The 23,064-nt window shown below is 53.6% G+C and overlaps 1 protein-coding gene across 9 annotated transcripts in view; it reads right to left on the reverse strand.

Annotated features, from left to right (window-relative positions):
• Window positions 1–2,858: 2,858 nt before the first annotated feature.
• TNS1 (tensin 1) overlaps window positions 2,859–23,064 on the reverse strand; it is a 66,257-nt gene continuing 46,051 nt past the window's right edge. For 8 of the 9 annotated variants that reach the window (XM_040069400.2, XM_040069405.2, XM_040069401.2 and 5 more), the window contains 15 exons: window positions 21,715–21,893; window positions 21,340–21,478; window positions 18,915–19,007; window positions 17,982–18,017; window positions 14,474–14,660; window positions 12,824–13,692; window positions 11,456–11,542; window positions 10,700–10,831; window positions 10,194–10,286; window positions 9,450–9,527; window positions 9,276–9,347; window positions 9,028–9,196; window positions 8,713–8,781; window positions 8,349–8,381; window positions 2,859–7,368 (listed from right to left, as the gene is read on the reverse strand). In XM_040069400.2, the coding sequence (XP_039925334.1) occupies window positions 7,224–7,368; window positions 8,349–8,381; window positions 8,713–8,781; window positions 9,028–9,196; window positions 9,276–9,347; window positions 9,450–9,527; window positions 10,194–10,286; window positions 10,700–10,831; window positions 11,456–11,542; window positions 12,824–13,692; window positions 14,474–14,660; window positions 17,982–18,017; window positions 18,915–19,007; window positions 21,340–21,478; window positions 21,715–21,893 (2,381 nt within the window). In that variant the 3' untranslated portion in view covers window positions 2,859–7,223. The remainder of the gene's footprint in view (window positions 7,369–8,348; window positions 8,382–8,712; window positions 8,782–9,027; window positions 9,197–9,275; window positions 9,348–9,449; window positions 9,528–10,193; window positions 10,287–10,699; window positions 10,832–11,455; window positions 11,543–12,823; window positions 13,693–14,473; window positions 14,661–17,981; window positions 18,018–18,914; window positions 19,008–21,339; window positions 21,479–21,714; window positions 21,894–23,064) is intronic. The other variant, XM_040069404.2, reaches the window with a different exon arrangement.

Raw genomic sequence — 23,064 nt, forward strand, 5'->3', positions numbered from 1 at the left:
ACACATCCCTGTAGATGGAGCCAGAACCTCACGAAGTAGAAGGACAGCCCAGTCCGACCCAACACCCTCCTCCAATCGCTCTGCTCTGAACAGAGACTAGCCCAGCCCCTCTCCTCTCTCGCTCCCTCCCTCTCTTCTTCTCTCCCTCCCTCCAACACATCCAGGGTTTTGTCTCCCCTCCCTCTGCAGATCAACCATTCCCAAGTGTCACATTGTCCCTCTTTATTCCATATTTAACCCATATTCTGTTGTCTTTTCCTGTCTGCCACAGCAACGAAGGGTAATTCCTGCACCAGAGACTGCATGTTGATGCCCTTCTCCGAGCAGTAACATCCTCCTGGGATGATGATTATGCCCCCAGAGTAATTTCTGGGCTGTCTTTTCTTGTCTCCTTTTCTTATGATGGACTTCTCCAGGCCCTGCTGGTTTGGATGGCAGCCTTAATCCTGTTCTGGTGCTGCTCAGCCCCAGTCTGTGTGGCCATAGGAACCCCGGACAGGTGGGTGAGGGGCCCTTTGCCTTTCCATCAATCTGTCTCTCTGTCCCCATTGCACGCTGTGGCTGAGCCACCCAGGGAAGCAGTAACTCAGCAGCAGCATCCTGGACACCACGGCAGAGTTTGCAGCTCACAGGGAGACACTTCTGTTCCTGTGGGCATAGCATGAGCACAGGTAACAGCAGCCCCAGGGTGGCTTTTGCCCACATCAGGTCTGCTCCACCCTTCCCATCCTGTGGAATTTGTCTGGTTCCTGGCCTTTGCCCAGACATGATACTCAGGAAAAGCCATGTTGTATCATACTTTCTTGTTTCCCTTGAGGACACTTCTGAAGGGTACCCAGCACTGCTGAGAAGCCTGGGAAAGAATAAAAGAAGTGAAGGGAGATGAAACCTCTCCATCCCCACCTCTATGATCCTAGTTTTGCTCCAGATCTGAGGGCTGCTTATAGCTTAGTCAACCAAAAAGAATGGGGGGAGAGGAGAGTAAACCCACCACTAGGGTTTCCTGACTGTCTGATAGCACACCCACCCCTTTCTCTTGAAACAGCAGGCAGAGAGGGGAGAGAAACTTTGCCTCCATTCACAGCCCCACAAGAAACACCCCCTGGATGACCCTGGATCCCCAGAGCTGGGGCTGAAACGAGGGAAGAAACACTGACTTAGGAACCTGAAGGTGAGGACTCGACAGACAAGGGGAGATGCAATGGGGGCAAGGTTTCCCAGCATGAAGCTGGTGCGACCTGCCTTTCCCAATGGTCACACCAGAGCCACAAGCCTGGCCTGGGTACAGCAGCAATCTGCAAAAGAGAGACCCTGAAAAGCCTGTGCTGTCAGAGCTGGCGAGGGGAAATGGGTGGCAGATAAGAACATGCTGAGGAAAAACACAAACCAGAAGTTCCGGAGGAATTTTGGAAAGGAAATGGGGAATTAACTGCAGAAAAGGCGGGGGGTGGGGAATGAGACGCAGTTTATGGCTTGCAACAAATAGCCTGTGTGCGCCGCCTCGCCAGGCACTCACTGCCTGTCCTCCCTGCCCAGGGATACTCAGCAGTGGCCATCCCAGCCAGGCAGAAAGAGCAGGAATGGGAAAGTGGCTGGTGCGGGGTCGCGGGGAGTTGATTCCAGCAGGAATCGGGGAAAAAACAAAACTAAGGGAAGCTAGAGAGAACATACCGACCCTAGAGTGTCAGAAAGGGAGAGGAGGCTGCAGGTCCTGTCTTGCCTGCAGGTAGATAAGGGACAACTGAGGCCAAGGCCGGCGGACGCCAGGTACCTCACAAGGTCCCGTGGTGCAGCCTGGCTTCAGGGCACTTGGTCCCCTGGGTGCCCACCCACAGCCCCACAGCTATTTCCGAGGGGCCAGAAACCATTCCATCTCCGCCCCTTTCTTTTTTTACCTCTCCTGCCTTTGCCCCCCGGCACAAGCCCCACAGCACGGGGTCCCCGGGCGAGCAGTCCCCGCAATCCGCCCCTCGCCCTGCAGCTATTTTAGAGAAAGGCAGGAGGTATTTTTAGTGCTGCCGGCTCCCGGGAGAACTCTGAGCCGCAGCAGTGCTGGCGCCAGAGAAACTGCCGCTGCTCTGGCTGATACTTCTTGTATAATTAAACTCAATCCATCCAGGGGGCTGGGTCTTGGCCACCAACTCAGCAAGGAGAGGAAGGAGCGGAGCAAGAGAGCCAGGGGCTGAGTGTTCTGACAGATGCTGGGAATTGCTCCGCAAATGCTGGAAAAGCCTGGCCTGAGGCTTTGGGGGGAAGTTTAGCCAGGCACAAGCGAGCAGGATGGCTCTGAAAGGCATAGGGACTGGGATTTAATGGGAGCGGAGCCCAAACTGCTGCCTCGGCGAAGGCAAAGACCCCATACCAGCATCATCCTATCCTCCTCCCCTGCGGGAGACGCACCCTAAAGGGATGCCCAAGGCTGGACAGACAGCACTAAAGGCAACCTGGGGGAAAGCAACAGGACTTAAAGAGCACCCAGTGGCTGCAGGGCGAGCCAGAGAGATCCCTGCTGGTAAACAAAAGCCCAAGCTGGAGCCGGAGCCGTGTCGGAAGTTTGGGGGCTGTCTGGTTAGCCGGCATCTGGTGAACACAAGCTGCGGCTGGAGGCTGACAAGCAGCAGCACAACCCCTCCTTCTTCCCACACCCACCGCCCGGCGTCTGTCCGGGGGCCCCACTCTGCCATCGAGGAACAGGGGGAACGACAGCCCGGAGAAAACACAGCACCCGCCAGCTTTTCATATGGGATTGGGTTCTGTTTTGGTTTTTCTCCCCTGTGCAAAAAAAACCCAGAGCATTTATTCCTATGCTGCCTTAAACTTCAAGACACATTTCCAGCAATCCAAACACCAAGCTGGCATTCCAAGCAACAGTATATTTTATATAACTGGTTCTCTTTTTTTGTTGTTTTTTTTTACCACTTTATAAAGCCATACAATGAACTGCAAAGAATCCAACATCTGTACAATGGGAAGACAACAGCGGAGTGACATTCACACACGGACATGGTGCGACCGAAGTCATCCTTACACGCACGACAACATTATGGGCATAAAGATACAAAATATAATGTATTTTTTTCCATCTATATAAATACACAGAAATGGGCAAGTCTAAAAGTTTGAAACTGTTTGTTAACACTGATTAGCAAATAAATCTGTAACATTCCCAAAGTAACAAAGACAACAACAACAACAACAAAAAACCCCCACGCATAACACGGCGGCACAGGATCCGCCAACAGAAACGTCATATTGCTTCCTTTTTTCTTTTTTTTTTTTTTTTTTCCTTTTTAAGGAAAAGAAAAAAAAAATTAGTAACCCCAAACCAACCTCGCAATTTGCAAAACAAACGAACAAAATGAAACAAGCCCCTGCGGGCTCCTTTGCTGTCTGATCATCCTGCCTGCTCCAACGGGAAGGGTTGCCTTTTGTTGATGCTGTTGTCTGGGGTTTTTGGGGCAACTGGTTTCTTTACCTGCCCGACCTGCTAGGTGGGGATTTACTTTGCGCTTTGGTTCAGGCGGTTGAATTCACTGAAAAAATCAATGCCCAGAGGCTGGGTTGGGTTTTTCTCCCCTACCTGGTTTGTTTTTCATGTGTAATTTGACCAGGAGGCAGCCAGCAAATGTTGCATTCAGAGCAACCCCAAACTCTGCTCAAAACCATGAGCCCTGCTGTCTCCACCAGTGATAAGGGACTGGTGAAGACCATGCAGTGGTACATCCCATCAGCAGCTGATGATATGGATCATCTCCCAAAATGGCTCCCAGGGACAGAGCCAGAGGCAGCCCCATTCAATGGGAACCCCATATTTTCTGCATTGCAGGTGCCACTGAGCAGGCCAGACAGCAAATTACCTCCCCAGGGAGCGTTTCCCAATAGACAGCTGTATCGACAGCAAAGGCAGGACGGGCTTCTCCAAAGAACAAATGGACACAAAAAGGGCACGTACAATAAATTTACACACACACACAAAAAAATAATATATATCTATCTATATATATGTGGGGAAAAGTGCGTTTTTAAGGATATCTTTGGCAAGAATATATGCAGTTCTTTGTGCAGGAAGGAGGGATGTGTTTGTGTGTGTGTGTGTGTGTGTGTGAGCGAGAGAGATACCATCCGGCTGCTGACAACGGCAGTGTGATTACAACAAAACATATGCTGGGCTTAATTCGTGTGAGCTCGAATCTCAAATAGCATGACCGCACTTAAAAAAAAAAAAAAACAAAAAACCAAACCAAAACTGGGAAAAAAAAAAAAAAAACCAAAAAAAAAACAGAGAGTATTTTCTGTCCCTTTCATAAGGAAAAAATATCAGCACTAGGTCCCCGCCAGCCCCAGGACCTGGGCAATCCTAAATGTTGCTGACGGTTTCTCCTGGGGACAGAAAGGGTTATTACACCTTAAAACCTTCTTTAAAAAATTAGCTAAAGGGAAAACAAAGTGCCTTTAAAGGGAGCTGATAAACACCCGGCTACATCATTGGAAGGTGATTAGCTGTGTGTTAAAAAAATAATACAATCATCAGATGATTTTGTTAGTGTTTGAGATTTGGATACAGTCTAAATTTTCAGCTAGTGGGTTAGTGGGGAAGCCGGGAGAGGCTCGGGGCCCGAAGCAGGCGTGATGCTACTGGCAGGTATCTGCTGGGGTCGGCTTCTATGCAACATCTCTGGGGTGTTTAGATCTGCTTCGTTCGTATGGGGAGATAAAGAGAAATAGGAGTTCCAAGCACCAGTTTCCAAGGCAGCAGATTAAAATAAAATTACATTATTATCATCTCTTTTCTTAGCAGTGAGAAAACCAAGTCTGAAAAATAGAGGCTTTCAAAAATATATCTTTATATATCTATAAACACAGTGTTTTCTCTGATGGGTGAACGGCAGGGTGAGGAGATTACGGGTGAGATCGTCTCTTGTCTCACTTGAATTTCGCAGAAGGAGGGAATCGCTTTTTGGAAATATCAAAAATTAAAAGATCTCTGCATCTGTGCGGCCAGGGAACGGGGGAGGGTTCGACCCCCACCCCACCCCAGAACCTCCTGCCCCACCACCATCTCACAACCAACTCCTCGCTACCCATCCTTTCACACTTCAGTACATCAGTACAGCCTCTGGCCCGGCAGCCCTGGCCGGCCGCCCACGCCGCTCGCTCCCCCGCACACACACACACCGCACACACGCACCGGTCACACGCAGCCACCCCGACACAGGGGCCCCCGCCTCTTCCCCCATCTCTATTCTGCCTTGCTCTGGATTTTCTTTTAACATGCAGGTGTTTCCCCAGGGCAGGGGAAGCGGGGGAGATATAGTGGGGGAGATATGATGTGCAGAAAGCAATATGGCAAAAATAAATATTTTTGAGTGTAAATTTAACCTTTTTTTTTTTTTCTTCCTCCTTAAAATTTCATTAGCTTACAGTATGTTGTCAGTATAGCTTGTATATATATTATAGCTATAAAGGCAAGGGTGGTCCACGGGAGACAAGCTCTCCAGGGCACTGCAGTGCTATGTTTCTAATTTTTGTCCCCAAAAGACTATCTGGGCCACTTTGCACTGAAAACTTTGCCCAAAAAAGCTCTCAGGGGGAATATTTGCAGCAGAGGGCTCAGCAATGACCCTGCACCTCCAGCTGGACCGTTCCCCCTGCCCTAAACCTGCACATATGACCGAAGCATCCTCTGCCCCCTCCCCAGCACCACAGGTCAAGGACCTCCACCGGCTGCACTCCCACCACGATCTCTCCCCCTGTAGTGGCACAGGGGCCCTCTGCCCCTCTCTCCACCCAACTTGCCCTCCTCACCTACCAGAGCGAAGGGAAAAGCCGACAGCACTGAAATCACTGCAAAACTATGGTGCATTTCGGGGGCACACGCCTCGAATCAGATGGTTTTGGGGGCACACATGGGTCAACGAGGGTGGCTCTCAGAGGACCTGTTACCTCCCCACTGAGCCAAAGTTGCCCAGCCACTGCAGGTCCCTTCCTTTTTTCTTTTTTTAATTTTCTTCCTCTTTATTTTTTTAACGTGGCCTCCAAAACAAAAGGAGAAAAAAGCGCCTGAGTTACTTGTAGTCAATTGCCTTTCGTGCAGCTTGAATGTCCATGCAATTTAAAAACCGCTTGCGTGTCTCCGAAAAGCTAGATAGGGGTAGCCACGGGTCTGCTGCTTTGCACAGGCAACCCACCTGTGCCAGCAACCGCTATTATTATAATCATTATTATTATTACAACTATTCTTTTCCTTTCTGTTTTGCTTTTTTTGTGTTAAGAGAATGTGACAGGCCGCAGGAGAAAACTGCCAAGGAGGATTAGTGACGGGAGGGAAAAAGGGAAGATGGGAGAGGAGGCGACTTTCTGCATCCTCCAGGTTCCTGGGGAGTATCCACCTACCCCAGGCACAGGGCGGCAGGAACCCCTACACCTCCTCACAGGCTGGGGAGCACAAGAACCTCTGGGGAAGTGGAGAAACAGTGTGACCCACCTCTCTGGGTGGACTCACAGCATCTCACCTGTGACTGGTGCAGGGCCCTGGGTCAGCAAAGGTCAGCCCATGGCCGAGCTCCCCGGGGATTGGAAGGTTCCAGACCGATTTCCCCATGTCCCCAGCAAGCTACCAGGTCATGAGCAGGTTTAAGGGGAAGCACAGGGATCACTGAGGACCCTCCTCTGCAGCTGGACAAGGGAAGGTTTCTGAGAGCATCTCCTCTGGTGTCCCATAGATGCAGCACATGTCATTATCTCTTACAGGTCAGTTCAAACACACAGCAGATGGAGCTGCTGGGATGAAGCTTCTTCCATGGGTTTTGCCAGTTGCCTCTTTTTTTTCCAGATGGAAAACACCAGTCATGGTTCCACATTCAGTCCCAAATGGATGTCACCACTTGAGGCCATGAAGTTGAAAGCTGGAAGCACACCTCTCACTGCCTCCTTTGCTTTGGTCACCTTCCCTGCCATGTGACATGCATCCTGTCTGGCGTGACTTTGTGGCTCTCTTTTGTAGGTGCGTGGCTGTGGTTCCTCTATGTGTGTGTTTGGCTTGTGTTGAGTTTTTAGGGGTTTTGTTGGTGTTTTTTTTGTTGTTTGCTGTTTTCCTCCAAAATTCCAACCCTTCCCCCCCCCCCAATTCACTTCCCTCTCCCACAATGCACTTCCTCACACTCCTTCTCGGATCAGCTCCAAGTCCTTCTCCAAAATTCAAGAATCACCCGCAAGTGCCCAGCTCATCTCTTCTGGCCAGAGCCAAGCATGACCCTGGAGACAAAGTTGACGATGGCTGCAGCTGGCTGGTCTGGGTCCAGCTCAGCAAAGAGGTGGCAGATGTTGTCTGTGGTGCTCCCTTGCTTCCTGGCCACAAAGCCGAAGAGCCTGTGTGGGAAGAAGGCAAGAGCCTCAATATTGCTCCTGCAACGATTACCATCACCCTCTTCCAACATGGTCTTGTCCCAGTTCTCCTCTTTAATATCCACCTCTCTCAACACAGAGGGATAATCCCAAACCAGCCTGATGAAGGCCCATCTCCTCTTCCCTTTGCTGCAGTTTCTTTGAAGGCCAGCTTTCAATCATTTCTTGACCAAACTGCCCCTGCTCTGAACATCTCTGCCACCCTTCCCAAGTCTGTCCCAAAGAAGGGACCTTCCAACGCCCACGGCATTGCCTTGGCTTGGCCTCTTGAAGCTAGAGGTGAGATGGGCTGGCCACTGGGGGAGACCCTCTAAGAGGTGAAGGCCATGCAAGGACACAGGAAGCTGAGTGAGACCATCTGGTTATTTCTGTCTGTCTCTCCCCTGATGAATAAAATGTCCCTTATTTTTTTTTTAATTAGAATGTGCAAACTCAAGTTATAAATACAGGGGGAACAGAATGTGAGACAGGCTCAGGCTATGGCATTTCTAACTGGGGAGGGGAAATATCCCAGCAGCTGGACATCCTAATAAAAACCCCTTCAGTCACACAATGGCTAAAATTAGTGGGAGCTGGCCCCTGGAAATGGGCTCAGCCAACAGCTCTGTGCTCCCATGGGTCAGGACAGGAAGGACAGGAAGAAAGGGAAGAGATGACCAGTAGCTCAAATGCCATCAGCCTAATTCCAGCTGTGCTCCATAAGCTGGTTCCCAACAATTCTGTTGGGAGAGTTTCCAGTTTGGTCAGTTCAGCAAGAGCCATGCCTGATCTGACCAGGAATTTGGGGCTGAAAGATGCATCCAGAGTCCCTGAGAGCTGAGCCCATCTCACAGACAGCCAGGATGCCCTGCACAGGGCATCTCCGAGCCAATGCCGAAACACAGGCAGAAGCTGCCTCAACAGCAGCTGGGAGGAATCTGCTGGGAAGCACAGAAAGCACTTACTTGGCTGGGCCACTGCCATCAGTTTTAGTCCACCTGCAAGGAGAAAAGAAGGTGTGAGAGATGGTCCTCCCTCCTGCACCCCACAGAGAGACAGGGCCAATGCTGGAAGGCCAGCCTGGCTTTGCACAGGCTTGACTTTATGGAAAAATGATGCACCTCTCCCTCAGCATGAATGTGCTCGGAGACATCAAAAAGCCACCAGAAGAAGCTGGCATTGCACCACAGCATCCAAGGGGACCTTGCATTCCTGCTCTCTGCAAGAGCAGTGCAGAGAGCAAGCAAAGACCCTGCTCCAAGCATCCCAGGAGGCTAGAGGAGTGAAAGGGCTGGGGGTCATGTGCTCTCCCCGGGTTAGGGCACTCACTTTCGCTCCTGGGGGTCTAAGTCACAGAAGGTGACGGTATTGAGGGGGTAGTGTCTTCGGAAGAACAATCTGAAACATAAAGAGGGGAATGTCAGCGCCACCTCAACCCAGCTCCACCAGCCCAGGGGACACTGCCATAGGTCTCCCATAGGATGTTCCAAGAGTCAAGGTAAAAGCTCAGCCATGTCCATGACCAGGCTGATGCCATCCCAGGGACATCCTTCACCAACACACTTCCTGAATCACAGTATTGTTGGCTTTGGGAAAGAGCCAGCACTGGTTTTTGGCCAGAGATGTGGCCATGGAAGCTCTTACTTCCTCTGGTTGTCCGTTAAGGTGATGCCTTGTGCAGAGACTTTGAAGTGAACAATGGTAGCTGTGGGCGTGGGATCAGCCACCAGCGTCTCAGCAACAGCCTTCGAGATGGCCTGAGGGCCCGTCAGAGACTCCATCTCCACTGAATTGATGAAGAGGACATTGCAGGCTGGAAAGGGAGACAGCAGACATGGGGTCAACCAGTACTGCAAGCCAAGTTCACCCCACAATAACCCCTCTCAACTCACCTGCACCCTGTTTGAGGAGGTCTGTGGCTGAGTTGGTGGCTGACGCAGAGTCTTTCTTTTCCTCCATGGGATCTAGAAGACACGCGATGGTTACTGGTGCTCCCTGCTTGGAAGCCTACCCCCTCCCTGCAGGCTGTGGGGACAGATGCAATGCCTTCTGCTCCTAGCTCTTACCTCGGTCAGGAATGACCAGCTTGCAGGGCAGGGCCAAGGGTGTGATGGAGTGCTGGTACACCAGCGCTGAGAGACAGCCTGGGGAGAGAGGGAAGATGGTCAGCATAGGGCCAGTGTTGCAGGATGAAGAATTGTTTGCATCTCCCGGGTTAATACAATGATCCTTTTGCAAAATCATTGGGCTATGAAACTGCACAATCCAAAGTACGATAATCATTAACCAAGGAAAGGAATAAGAAACTCCAGCTTTCCCTGATTAGGTCACCATTGCTTAGGTGGATGGAAACAGACTTTTACATGGGTTTCTTCACTAATGGATCTAATGACACAGGTGGCAATTCCTCTCACTGAAACCACCATGTAGCCCTCCACAGAGGGGCCCCTCAGGGAGGGGACAGAGGTGCCAGGGCCACTTTAGGAATGAAAAAGGTCTTCTTGCAGCTCCTCAGACATTATTCATGGAATAAATGGAACAAGGGGAGCCCCTGCCCTCCAACCTCCCAGCAGCATCAGCTGTTCTACACATGTGCAGAAAGGTATGTACCTTTGCATACAGGCACGTTTGTGTGCTCTCATGAGTGTGCATGATCAGAGGCTCCAAATGCCCACAGGATTCAGTTACACAGGGACAAGAGGCAGTAACAGGTTCTCCCAGACACCTGACAGTTCTGCTTTGACAGTATGGTGAAGGAAAGGCTCTCCCAACCCAACCCCGCATGCGGAAAGCAGGCCGGGGGCACTTACCAAAATTAGGCTCGTTGGGACATCCTTTTAGTTTCACACCTCGTGAGCTAGTCTCAATGAGGAAGTGCCTCACCAGCTCGTTGGTCAAGTCTCCTGGGAAAAGATGAGATGTTCTCAGACCAGAGCCATGCTCCTCCTATTACTATGCAGTACTATTAAGATACCAGTGTTCCAGCTCAAGGGAGGGGCCCAAACACTACACACACCCTCCTCAAATCTGTCCCTCTGCACAGGGTCAACCCCAAGCCAAGCTCCCCCACAGTGTTGGTGGGCTGGAGAGGCTGTACCCATTTCATTACACCAAAGTCCAAGATGCAAGTGCTCCTGAGCCCTCCACAGCTCAGGGCAGAGGGTGTCTGGTGCTTCCCTGTGCCCTGGGAGGCAGGGATCCTGCCACATCAGCACATACCCAAGGGCACAACTGGCTCAGCAGCCCCAGCTGCCCGCTCGCCCCGGCTGAACGACGGAAAGCATCTCAGCGTGGGAAGGAGAAGGGCGCACAATACCTTTCTTGTTCTGCTGCATGACCGTGGGAGGCGGAGAAGCAACTTTCATGGCGAGGCCATAGGCTCCCCGGAAGGAGTGGCTGTCTCGGATGATGAAAGCCCCCGGCTCCCTGTCCTTCAGCAAGGCAATGGCTGCAGAAGAGAACAGCAGAACTCAGAGATGGCATAGGGAGAACCAACACACCCTCAAGACACCAGCAGGTGTGGGTTGGGACGGGTTGCCCCAGCTCCACATCTCAGAGCCAGGCACCACAGTGTTACCACATCTCCTGCATATCTGAGTGGGTTGCCAGGCACAGGCTCATCTCCCCCCACCTCCACCACCCTTGTGTGGGCATCTCCAATTCCCACCCTGCCTATCTCCTACTGGAGAGCAAGCAGGAACCAAGGCCCAAATGCTGGGACCATGCCCCTAGAGGCATCCTGCCACCTCCATGCTCTCCTCACTAATTTTGGCTACGTTTGCAAGACGCCTCTGAGCATTATTAACTCAAGATCCAGGTGTTTTGTACTCCAGACTGCAAACATAGATCCACTGCACATAGCAGGGACTCCTCTACCAAAAATAAGGTTTGAAGAGCCCACATCACACAAACCTGCAGCCGAATGGGGCTTCAACCCCCATATGCAACAGCCTGAGCAGGCATTATTCACCTTCACTTTCAACACAATCCATAAGGGAAATCCTTGCTAATCCCTGTGATTCCAGACATGGGGACACAGATCCCAGTTCCCAACCCTGTGCCATCCTCTTACCCTGCTCCCTGGAGATGTCTGGTTTGTACCAGTACTTGGAAGTATCCTGCACAAACTTGACATTGGCACGAGTCTCGGGACTGATGTCTGCAGGAAAGGGAAGAAAAGACAAGAAAAAGTTGAAAGATGCTGTATCTGAAACTCTACAGATACTCTACAGATACTTGACAGATATTCTACAGATACTCGATGGGGCTGCTGGGGATCTAAAGCTAAGTCCAAGCTCAAGGGCCCTCAAAGGACTGTGCATCAGATGAGCCCCTGTGGCACAAAGCCAGAGCTGAAATAGGAAGTATTCATTTAAAAGAAGCTGGCCACGTGAAATAAAAACTGTTTGAGGAAGGAGGTATGTCTGGAGGTGCCAGGGAGATCCTGACTTCGGACAACCTTCACTGCTCTCTAATGTTAAAGATTTGGATCACACTTCATAAATTTCTTCCCTTATCTTTGCTCTGTGAAGAGAAACTGGACAGGTCAATCCACCCTGGGCAAAGACGCCCCAGCCCCAGCCTGACTGTGCCTTGTTCAGAGCCCACCAGGGGCACAGCCCCAATGGGAGCTGATCCTCCGCCGGTGAAGCTGTCATTTACTCAGGCAACACTTACAACCACCTGCTTTCCAAAACCAACCAGGCAAACAACAGAGAGGACTGGATAGCATCTCTGCTGGAGACATGTTATCAGCCTTCAGCAATCTGGTCACCTTCAGGGAGGCAGGGGGCTCACTCCCCTCTCCAAGCTGCTTGTTAATTGTTACAGGTTTAAATTGCTCATGCTTTCCCACTGGGAAAGGTCCCTGGCCACACGAGTCACGGGGCCAGGACGAGTGCCAGAGTGCCCACAAAGGACTGCCTGCTCAGCAGAGAAACTGGCCCAGCAGCCGGAGCCACCGCTGCCCCACAGCTTTATTCTCCTGGTCCTATCAGCCCAATCTTGGCGTCACCAAGGTGTCTGTTACCGCAGCTGGCAGAAGCGTTCCCGGCAGGATGGCACCCAGGGCACGGCGCCATTTGAAATGAGGAGGCAGCACCGCAGCAGGGTCTGAGAGGGTAAAGCTCTCTGGGAATGGGGCCAAGAGGTCAGTGCATCCCCACGGCAGAGAAAAATCACTTCCAGGAGCTTTGATCTCCTCATACACATCTCTGGAAGCTGTTTATGCCAGAGATGCTGGTCGGTGTTTTTCCTGTTTGGATTTGTCAGAAAGCGCAGGAAATGGCCCCAGCCCCAGCGGTGCCTTTGGTTTGCGGATGGACAGGAGGGGTAAATCAGGACACGGCTGCAATCCCTTTCCTGACGGGCAGCAAGGAGGAGGAGGAGAGAGCCTTGAGTAGGGCAGGAGGACACGGGGACCTCCAAGAGCATCCCTTACCTGGCATGGAGAACTTGGAGAAGTCCGGCAGCGTGTGGGAGAAGGCGACGGCGCTCCCACCGCTGGGGCTGGACATGCCGCTGGAGAGGGGTGAGGACACCTTGCCATTGACAGTGGCATAGTTGGGGAGGCTGTTGGAGCGGTCCCCAGCTGACATCCGCCGCTTCTCAGGCAGAGCAGGCTGCGACGTGGGGCTGCCCTGGCGGTAGGCAGCCGAGTCCGGGGAGGAGGAGTGCGGCGTGCTCGTGCCAGGGTAGTACGCTGGGGAGACGGGGAAGGACGGCGTGGAGGGAGGCTGGTAGCCAGAGGAGCTGCTCTGCCGAGACAGTGTCAGGTGCCTTTCCTCTGGGCTGGAATAGCCGTACAGGGGGCTGCCAGGGGATGTGGCTGCCGCCGCTTGGTGCCTGGACAGGCTGGGGCTCCCTGGTGGTGCCACCAGGTTGCCATGGGCCACGACAGCATGCCTGCCCAGCCCGGGGCTGCCGGGAGCACCGCTCATGCTGGGGTTGATGGCTCTTCTCCCGAAGCCGGGGCTGGGTGGCGTATTCGTAGCCACTGTCCGGTGCAGGCTGCGCGGGCTCCCTGGCAGGGTGTGGACACCCACCACATTGACCTGCGGCTGTGGCCGAGCTTGGGGCTCCGGCTGGAGGCCAGCTCGGCCATCAGGGTAGTCGGGGCTGCTGTATGCCGATCCCGGGACCCCTCCTTGGACCATTGCAAAGGAAGATGGAGACGAGTTTTGGTAGCTGCTGTGAGCAGAGGGCATCTGCGAGCCGACAGGCGACCGGTACAAGGGCTCAGCTGAGGCATGGGGAGGCGTAACCGTGCCGTGGGGGCTGCCTTCTGACGGGTAGCTGCGGAGGGAGGCCCTGAGGAGAGACAAAGAAAGGTAGAATTCAGCTCCACCGCTCATTCTGCTGCTGACTGGTACTGGCACCCTCCCACATGTGGCACACAGGGAAACCGAGGCACAGAGCCAGTCAGGTACTTGGTTGTTCAGAGGCAACCATGGGATGGGTCCAGCCAGCTTCACGGAAGCAACCAGAGGCAGCTTTAGCTCCACCATGAATCCCAGTTCCATCTCAAAATATGACTTTCTGAGGAATATAGCCTTTTTTCAGCTCTGCTCCCAGCAAACACCTGATTTATTCTGCCCTGCCGGCCTGTGTGGTTGCAGAACACCTCATGGGCAGGGTAGACAGGATGGACAGAGGAGAGGGACAATGGCTCCATCTCACCCCAGAGGACTAATGCTCAGCCTAACCCAGGGCTAGGGGTTAGCACAACCCATCCCTCCTCCCACTCCAGGGTCCAGGTTCCCAGTGAGATGTTTCTGAGGTCTAGTAACCACCAAGTGACCAGCAGTGACCCAGATTCATGTTCTCAGGGCACTGAAGTGGTCTGGGATACTTGCATGGAGAGATGTGGGTCTTTGCAAAGGCAGTTTTAATGCGGGAACAAGCACCATTCCTGGAGATGTTCAAGAAAAAACTGGACCTGGCACCTAGTGCCAATGCTCAGTCAGAGGCTGGACTCTATGATCCTGGATGTCTTTTCCAACCTTAATGATTCTGTGACTCTAAGCCTGTGCGCCAGGCAGGGTTCAGCCCCAGCCCCACCAGTCCCTGGGACCTGCACGCACTGCCTTACCCGTCCATGCTGTGAATAGGGCTGCTGGTGGAGACAGGGCTGGGGGCAATGAAGGAGTTGGAGAAAGTGCCATTCCTGGTGGGCACCTCTGGGCCTCCGGGCTGGGCAGCGGGCTGGGCAGCAGGCAGTGTCCCTCCCCTGCCCGTTGTGGCCGTGCGGGCCACTGACTCAACATAGCTCCTGGGCTCTGCAGCAAAAGAGAAGTGAAACCAGATGAACCTACAGCTTGCATGGGAAGAGGGCCACACCCTTCCCAGGATCCACAATTCACGCCAGTGAAGGTGCTTGAGCTGACCTCCCCCAGATGAACATTTCCCCCTACCTCTTCCACCAGGGGCTGTGCAAAAACACATCTGGCTTCAAGACCTTGAAGTTGCTTCAAGAATGCTGAAGACCCCAGCCGGGGGGGGGTCTTCCCTTACCCTGGGGGGACTGGAACACGGAACCACGATCCCTTTGCCTGCCACAGCCCCTTCACCCTGCTCTGAGTCAGCGTCCCTCCCACCCAGGATGCCACAGGGAACACGTCCTGCTCCCTGTTCATCCACAGCCCCTAAAAATAGAGCCGGTGACTCTGCCCAGCCTGCGCTGACTCACACGGGACTGATGACAATGCCCTGTGGTCCCTGTCCCCTGCAGCCCACCTCTCCCAGCCGTCTCCAGCAGCAGACCGGAGGGCAACTCCAGCTATTTCCACTGCAGCATCCAACACTCACTCCCAACCCAGCTTGAAACCAGAGCCTATGATCTCGACCAAGAAAAGTAATTTTCCTTTAGAGTCGCCAAGACGTCCCGTGCCAGGAGCAGCAGGCTGGGCTGGCCATTACTAGCCATGGCAGACACCAGAACCAGTCCTCTTTCATACCTTGCCCCCTTACCTCCTGCTCCACCCAGGCTGGTCCCCATCCCTCAGACAACCCTGACAGCCCACAGCCCCCACCAAGAGCTGCACCAGAGGAAGGGGCTGCAGCTTTAGTCCCATTCCGCCAAGCCCTGCAGCCATGTCACACCTCAGCCTGCCCTACACAACATCCACTGGCATCAAATCCTATGGGCCAGGCAGCCTTGCCAGTCTCTGGCTGCAGGCTGGCCATGCCCAAAGCAGCTCTGCAGTAGTAATTAGCATGACAAACATTATTAATGTTATTACTAGTCATAACAGCTGGGCTCTGGCTCAGCCTGCTGGCAAGCTGGCCTGCACACAGTCAGCAACGCCAATGCACAGCTCCACGTTCAGAGCTGGAGCAGAGACAGGCAAGGAAAAAGACTATCACAGGTCCCAGTCCTTCCCCGGCAGCATCTCTGTGCCCCATCTGTCTGTGGAGAGGGGAGGATGAGTCCCACCCTAAGGCTGATGTCCCTGGCCAACAACCCCAGGGAAGATCTGAGCCAAAACCAGACGATGGACCTCTACACAGGCTGGGTACCAGCATCTAAGGCAGGACATCCTGAGTGACAGGGATGAGGCACTACCCAGGGCAGCTGCAAGAAATTCATCGCAGCTTAGGTAATTAAATTAATTTCACAGCTACTCACTTTATCCCTTCCCAGCTCCCCAGCCCAGACTAAAATTAGCCAGACAGTACATATGAGTCAACCTACAAGAGGTTAAGACCATAAGGCTGTGAAAATGCCAGCTCCTCCTAAGGAGGCAGGAGCAGGGGGCTTTGGGGCTGTGCCACAGTAAGGTGAGTGACCATGGGCACAGGTTCCAGTATACTGATTAGTATACTGATTCAGTACAGGACAGGGGAAAAGAAAAGAAAAGTTGGGAAGTTTCAGGCAGGATTTTTTTAGGTTGATCTGATCTTGCCTCCTTGTGTTTTCTTGGAATGGACTCTGGAGATGGGAAAAAGGGTGGGAAAATAGAGAAGCTCTGAGTCACCAAGGAGACGGGCATTTGTTTGGGAATCCCAAATCCAAGCAGGACTGCATTCTGGCCAGAAATCCCCAGCACTGCATCTGTGTCAGGCTGTTTTAAAGCCTCCTCAGAGCCGACAGCCACACCCTGAGCTCCCACATTGCCAAAGCATCTTCCAACCCCATACACAGGGCAGCCATTCCAGCTGGGATCTGCTAGGCAGTGCACGGAGGGGCAGGGACTGCCCCTCCTGGAGTGTGGCTCCTGGAATGTGTGGCTAAGAGCAGAGGGTCCTAAGCCAGAGGTAAGCCAAAACACCAGTCCCTTCTCAGAACTGTAAATTCAATGCCCAAAAATATCATTTTAGAGAGGATGAGCAGGGCAAGAGGCCCTTGGTGGCCACCCAGCCTAGGCAGTGCAGGGTCACTGGACATCCTTGCTTGGGGGTCAACTATCATGCAAGGGGACAAAGATGCAGGGCAGCTTGAGCTCCTGAGGGTTTAGTGGAAAGGAGAGAAGAGGCAACATTTGAGTCTTTGGAGGCTTAAAGCTGCACAGAAATGGTAAAGCTTGGGGGAACTTATAGGGGGAAAGCCTGGTTTTATCCCAGCTTTGCTTCATTTAATGTATCCAAAAAGCCATCACTGAAAAATCAGTTCTGAAAGTAGAACTTTTTTCAAACAAACGCTTTCTCCAGTATCACACAGTGTTCAAGTTTGGGTTGTGTGCATTTTGAGAAACCTCCAAGGAGAAATGCTGATGGCTGCTAGGGCTAGAGGAAGCACCGCACCCACCAAGAAGAGACACCCTTTCCCCAAAACCCCTACTGAACACACAGTTCCTCATCCCAGCTCTGAGAGCCCAAAAATTCATTAAAGGAGGAAGCAAAACCACCCAACGACCGTTGCCTAGCAGGCAGCACTCCAAGGAATCACAGCCACTCCCAAAGTCCCTATCCCCACATGAGATGTGCCATCCCAGAGCCCACAGTCCCTGCACCATCAGCACAGCCACTCCTGAATTGATGTCCCAGCTCAGCCCCATCCCTGGCAGCCCCAAAGTGGCGCAACCCAGAGACAGGAGAGGTGGGGGGAGTTTGGGCAGCTGCCTGGCGGGCGGAAGATGTGCACTGGCTGCTGGTGCTGCACCACTGCCCGGCCAGCTGAGCTGGCAACACGCTGGTGGCCTCTGCGCCTGCTGACCTTTTGTGCTGCACTTTGGTTTATTTTCACTCTGAATGGCAACAGCGAAGCCAAAAGGGGAGGGAAGGAGACTAAAACTGGGGCTGTTGCTCTCAGATCCCTGCCAGGCTCATCCAAAGCTGGCTGTAGCGTGCCAGTATCCCCAGCATGCCACCAGTAAGGATGCCGCTCGCTGACAAAGAGCTCTCAGTCCCCACGGATGACTGCCACACAATGTGACAGACCTTCAAGTCCAACTTGGACACTGAGAAATCCTACCATGACACAAGGCATGATGTGCCCCTCCTCTAAAGGGAGCAGGACAGACAACTCAGGGTCCTACACCCCTGAGGGACGGCGCAAGGGAAGGCTGCTGGAACAGTCACCTGTGCCTGCTCTGGGTGACAGTCCCAACAGTGAGGTTGCATGAGGAAGAGAGATTCAGAGAAAGAAAAGCCTTTCTTACCTTCTTCAGAGTGACTGCCCGCTTCCCCTTCTAGCTCTGAGAGACGGAGGGGCAGGGGAGTGATGGGAGTGGGAAGAGAAGGAAGGGAGGTGTGAGACAGAAAGAGAAATCAGGGTTAAGCAGCTCTGCCTTGCTCAGGCAGGGGCACACAAAGCACAAAGGAGAGCCTCACACCTCTCAATGCTGTGCTCCAAACTGAAAGCCAGCCTCAGACACCCCCACATCATGTCAACATCCCAGAAATTATGTCCAAAACCCAGGAGACTGGCTTCAAATGGAAAAGAGGGAACAGTGCAGCAGAGAGTAACCAAAGGGCTGCTCCAAGAAGCCCAGCAAGCACCAAAAAAGCATCAGCTTGCCCTTGAGGGCAGAGGGAGAAGGGTCTTGCGAGTTCAATCAACCTGTGGCCCCCAGGCTCAGATGGGTTTGAGGGGGTTACACTCAGCCCTGGGCTGGCTCAGGAAGGGGCCCTGGGTGCCGGAAAGCAGTAAGGTCTGGCTTGGCAGGCTACTCCAGGACACGTCCCCAGGACAGCAAGGCCTTTGCACTCAGAGACCGCTGTCCAGGATAGAAAGAGCTCTGGATATTGTTCTGGCTGACAGGCTCAGCTCCCAGAGAGCAAACTGTCTCCAGCTGTCCTAGGGAGGAGAAGGAATGTAGGGGGTGGGAGAGGAAGAATATGGGGCTGGGCAGGAAACAGGGCCACAGGGTTATCTAGCCTTCACCACTGAAGACCCTACTGTGCTGAGCCCCCCCAGGCCAGCACCAACATCCCCTAGGCTTACACAGTCTCAGTTCCCAAAAAAGGCGACAAGGACCCCCATGGCCACCTGGCCCCAAAAGGGAGGTGGAAGTGTCTTCTCCAAACTAGGGACCCTTCCAGGGTATCCTCACAGATGCCCCCACTAAAAACATCCCCGCATCCGCACTCACCTCCCACTGGATGCAGCAGGATCTCAGCCGGGTTGTGGGGTTTCAGCCCCAGTGCTGAGAGCGGGGTCTTGGCCAGGCCAGGGGGAGAACGCACTGTCGGCACAGTGGACAGAGAATGTTAGTGGAGGGGTGGGAGGTGACGCTTCAGAAAGGTGGGAGCTGCCCATGGGTTCAGAGCCCCCGTAGCGCATCCCACCCACTGGCTGCAAGGGAGGGCTGCTGAGAACGAGCTGCCCTCGTATGAAGCAACACCCTGCAGAAGGATACTGATCCCCCTCTGATCTCCTCATTTGGGAGAGGACAGAGGGCAGGAGATGACTGGGTACAAGCCCCCTGCCTCATTGCAAAGCTGGCAGGATGGAGAAAGGGGACAATTCCCATCAGGACAGGCCCACACCCCATCCCCCAACACCATCCCCAAAAAGCCCCACCATAAAGGCATGAAGCCCCTTTCATTTCCCTTATGTGAGCAGCCACCACAACCCAGCTCTCCCACACGTGAACTCCTTTCTGTCAATCCCCACATCCGGCTGAGCTGGAATCCAGTTGTCCCAGAGCAGCTCATCACCCCCACAGAAGGGACAGAAGAACTGCCAAAGAAACCTTGCCCTCCAGACCAGCTCAATGGGTGGGTGAGAATGTTCACACAGAGGGTTGGCAATGTACATGTGAGTTCTGCACCCCTGTGCCCAGACATACACACCAGGAGGAGCTGTATATGTATGGCTATGTGTATGGATGGCAGTGGGTTTCACAGGGCAGGGCAGACTGCACCTCCTCTCTCCTCCTACCCACTGAGTTTGCCCCATCTCCCTGATGCTGTATTTTCCCATGTCAGGGGAAACCTCAGGGCATCATCTTCAGCAAGAGAGACCAAAGGGTACAGGCCTCCAGCAGTGTCCAAATGTCTCTGACTGGTGGCACAGGCACAGGGCCTGTGGTGAGGCTGGGATGCAGTGGGTGGTGGGAGATCCAGAGGAAAGCCAGAGCCTTGCCCTGAGGCCAGGTCCACCCAGCAGCCTGGGGCTGGAGCAGCCGAGCAGCCAAGTCCCTGGGAAACTAAGACAGCAGCACCTTCCCCAGTGGGTGTCTGATTTCCTCAAATCCTCAAATCCCCAAGTCACACTGTCAGCTCACACCTCAGCTGGCTGATGAGCAGCAGGTTCCTCACAGGGCCACGAATTCTCCGGGACCACAATCCCCCAACAGAGGGGAATTGCTCCTGTATCCCCCAGGGCCACTTTGGCAAAGCCTGAAAGCTGCAGCTTCAAGCTTCCCAGGCTTCCCTGGCTGGTGCTGGATAAACAGCACTGTCTTGGGGCCACGACCCCTGTCCCCGTCACCTCTGCAAGTGACTCATTCCCCAGAGCCACTGACCCACTGCCAAAGGAGCTGCTGCTACCCTGGGGCCGAGCTCTCAGTCCCCAGGAAGAACAGGGCCATTTCCGAGCTGCCAAGCACCCCAGTGATGCTCCCACACTCATCTCCTCATCCCAAGAGACAGGGCTCAAACATCAGAGGGTTGCAGGGAAGGGAGAGCAACAGTACAGAAGAAAACAACCCCAAGTCCCGTAGGCTGAGCTGTGGGGGCAGGTGGTTTCGCTGATATCAGGACATGGTATCAGAGGGGGCTGTGCTCAGCCCAAGCATTCCCAACCCTATAGCAATCCCTCAGCCTTCAGCCTACAGAAGTGTTTTCGAGGGGATGGGGGTGGGGGGGGACTGCCATCTTTTTAATGGGCTTCCCAGTTGACTGGCTGCTCCACCGTACTGCTCTGGCCCGAGCCGTGCTGTGCCAACGTGTGGCTGCTCCTCAGGGTTCGTCGCTCAAGCTGGTCACACAAACCCAGTCCACACAAACCCACCACAACTGAGACAGGGTAAGTCAGAACAGAGACGCTGTGCTGGAGGAGCAGAGACAAGCTGCATGCAAAGAATTGCTGCCCAGCCTTTTTCCCCTCCTGCCTTTGAAATTGCGAGCAAGAAGTGATACGGTGTGTGAGTCTGCCCTCCTGATCCTCAGTCCCTCCTACTGCCGTCCCACTTGCCTGCCACTGCAGTTTTGCATCTCTTCATGCCATGCCAGTAGGAGAAAATGGGGAGATGCAGGACTGGAGATGCAGGGATGGAGTGAAAGCATGCCCCTCTCCTCATCCCACCTTGGGATCTGATCATGAAAACACTCCAGAGAGTGCAGGGTACGAAAAAGCCAAGACAAGGGTGCCAAGCATGGGATGCTGAAGAAAGTGGGATGCTGACAGCAGCATGGAGTGGCAGATGTGGAGGAGAAAGGAGGATGGAGAGGAGAAGTGGTTAAAATGGCGGTGGGTGTCTGGAACCTGGAGCTGTCTGACCCTTGGCAAATTTCTGGCTTGCCCAGAGCCACCCACCAAGCCCCTCTGCCTCCCAGAGCCACGGCACTTACAGGTGTTGGAGTAAGGGGTTTGTGGTGACACAGGGAAGGCTGGGGTGGGGGGAGAAATCTCACCGCCGCTGGAGGGTGGGCTGGTGGGGGAGGCACCCTCCATCTCCTCGAAGGCTTCCTTGTAGCTGTGGAGGTGAGGCTGGGGAGAGCAGGAGAAAGGGTCAGTCCCATCCCCGTGATGGGCATAAACCTCTAGGACACCCTAAGGAGAGGGCAGAGGGAAGGGCTGCACCTCCTCCCTGCTAACTACCCTCACCACAGAAACCATCACTGACCCTCAGCTCTATGGATGCTGTGAATGCTGACCAAGCCATCCCCCTCCCTGGAGGCCAGGCAGCCACCCCTCCACACCAGCACTCCTCTACTCCGGCACACCTCTTTGGGCCTCCCTCCAGGGTTGGCTGCGATGGTGCTGACCACCTCAGGTGAGAGAACGGTGGGGCTGCGGGGCGAGCTGGGCTCTGGTGAGCTCTTCTCATAGTGGCTGTCGCTGGGGGTCCGCTTGCGGGCAGGGACTGTGCTCTCCTCCAGAGGCTTCTCCCGGGATTGCGCCCCTGCAGGGCAAGCACAGGGTGGTAGAGGGGTGAGGAGCTGCCAGCTGAGATGGGCACCAGCAGGAGATGCTCCAGGCCTGACCTGAGAGGTCTCAGCTTAGCACTCACCTTCATCAAACCCCCAAACCAGCATGGGTAACTGGTGCAGATATACCCTACAACAGTGACCCCGGACCAGGTGATAAAACAAGGGTTGTGGCTAGTGGCTGAATTGCTGCACTAGCCCTCCCAAGCACCATTAGATTTTCAGAGACAACAACCTCCACCAGTGGGTGCAAGGGGCAAGAGCATCCTGAGATTATTCCAGACAGCCCAGCCCTGCAGAGCAGGGAAGCAACAGGGTCTCCTGACAGCATCAGAGTGGGAAAGGACCAAATTACCCATCACAAGGACAGCTGTATTCAGCCTGCATCCCTGCTCCCACAGCCAGATGTGGCTTCAACCACAGCAGTGGAAAAAACTGGTTTTGTGAATCCCCAAGGCAGAGGGAGCACTGGATCAAAAAGAAAAAACCCAACAGAGGAATGCTGCAGGGAACCTTAAAAAACTACTGCTGCTCTGTCCCCAGTGCAAAGCCTCTCTGTAAGGAGAGATCAGCATCTCCCCTCCATCTCCCCCAAAACATCCTTCCCAGGTCCCAGCAGTATAAGCCACCAATGTCCACAGCCTGGGGGGAAGAACAGAGTGACCAGTCATCACAGGAGAATGGGTTTCTTGGGCTGTGGAGATCCTCACTGGCTGGGATAAAGCCCAGGAACACAAACAAAGCTGGCACAGGGCAGGGCAGCTCCCAGCACCTGGCAGTGCCCAAATACACTTTCTATCCCACCTCGCCTGGTTAAGAGGTTAATCTGGGCTCATGGATGATGGTGCTGGGTTCAGTGCACAGCAACCCCACAGAGTATCATGGGCACAGATCAGAGCCCCGTGGAACTTACACTCTTACCCATTAGCAGAGGTGACAACACTGTCCCCTCTACTTTTCCCACAGAATCGTTGAGCACTCATGCTCCCCTTGGTCAGCACATTAGGGAAGAAAAATAGAAAAAAAGAGAAAAAAAAAAAAAAAAAAAAAAAAAAAGGAGAAAGGCCAGAATCATGCTCCAGGAAATGCACTTTTCAAACACCAACTCCTTTCCCACGGGCTGGCGGAGGAAAACCAGCTATCAGC

Source organism: Hirundo rustica, chromosome 7 (genome assembly GCF_015227805.2).
Source record: "Hirundo rustica isolate bHirRus1 chromosome 7, bHirRus1.pri.v3, whole genome shotgun sequence".
NCBI classification, from domain to species: Eukaryota; Metazoa; Chordata; class Aves; order Passeriformes; family Hirundinidae; genus Hirundo; species Hirundo rustica.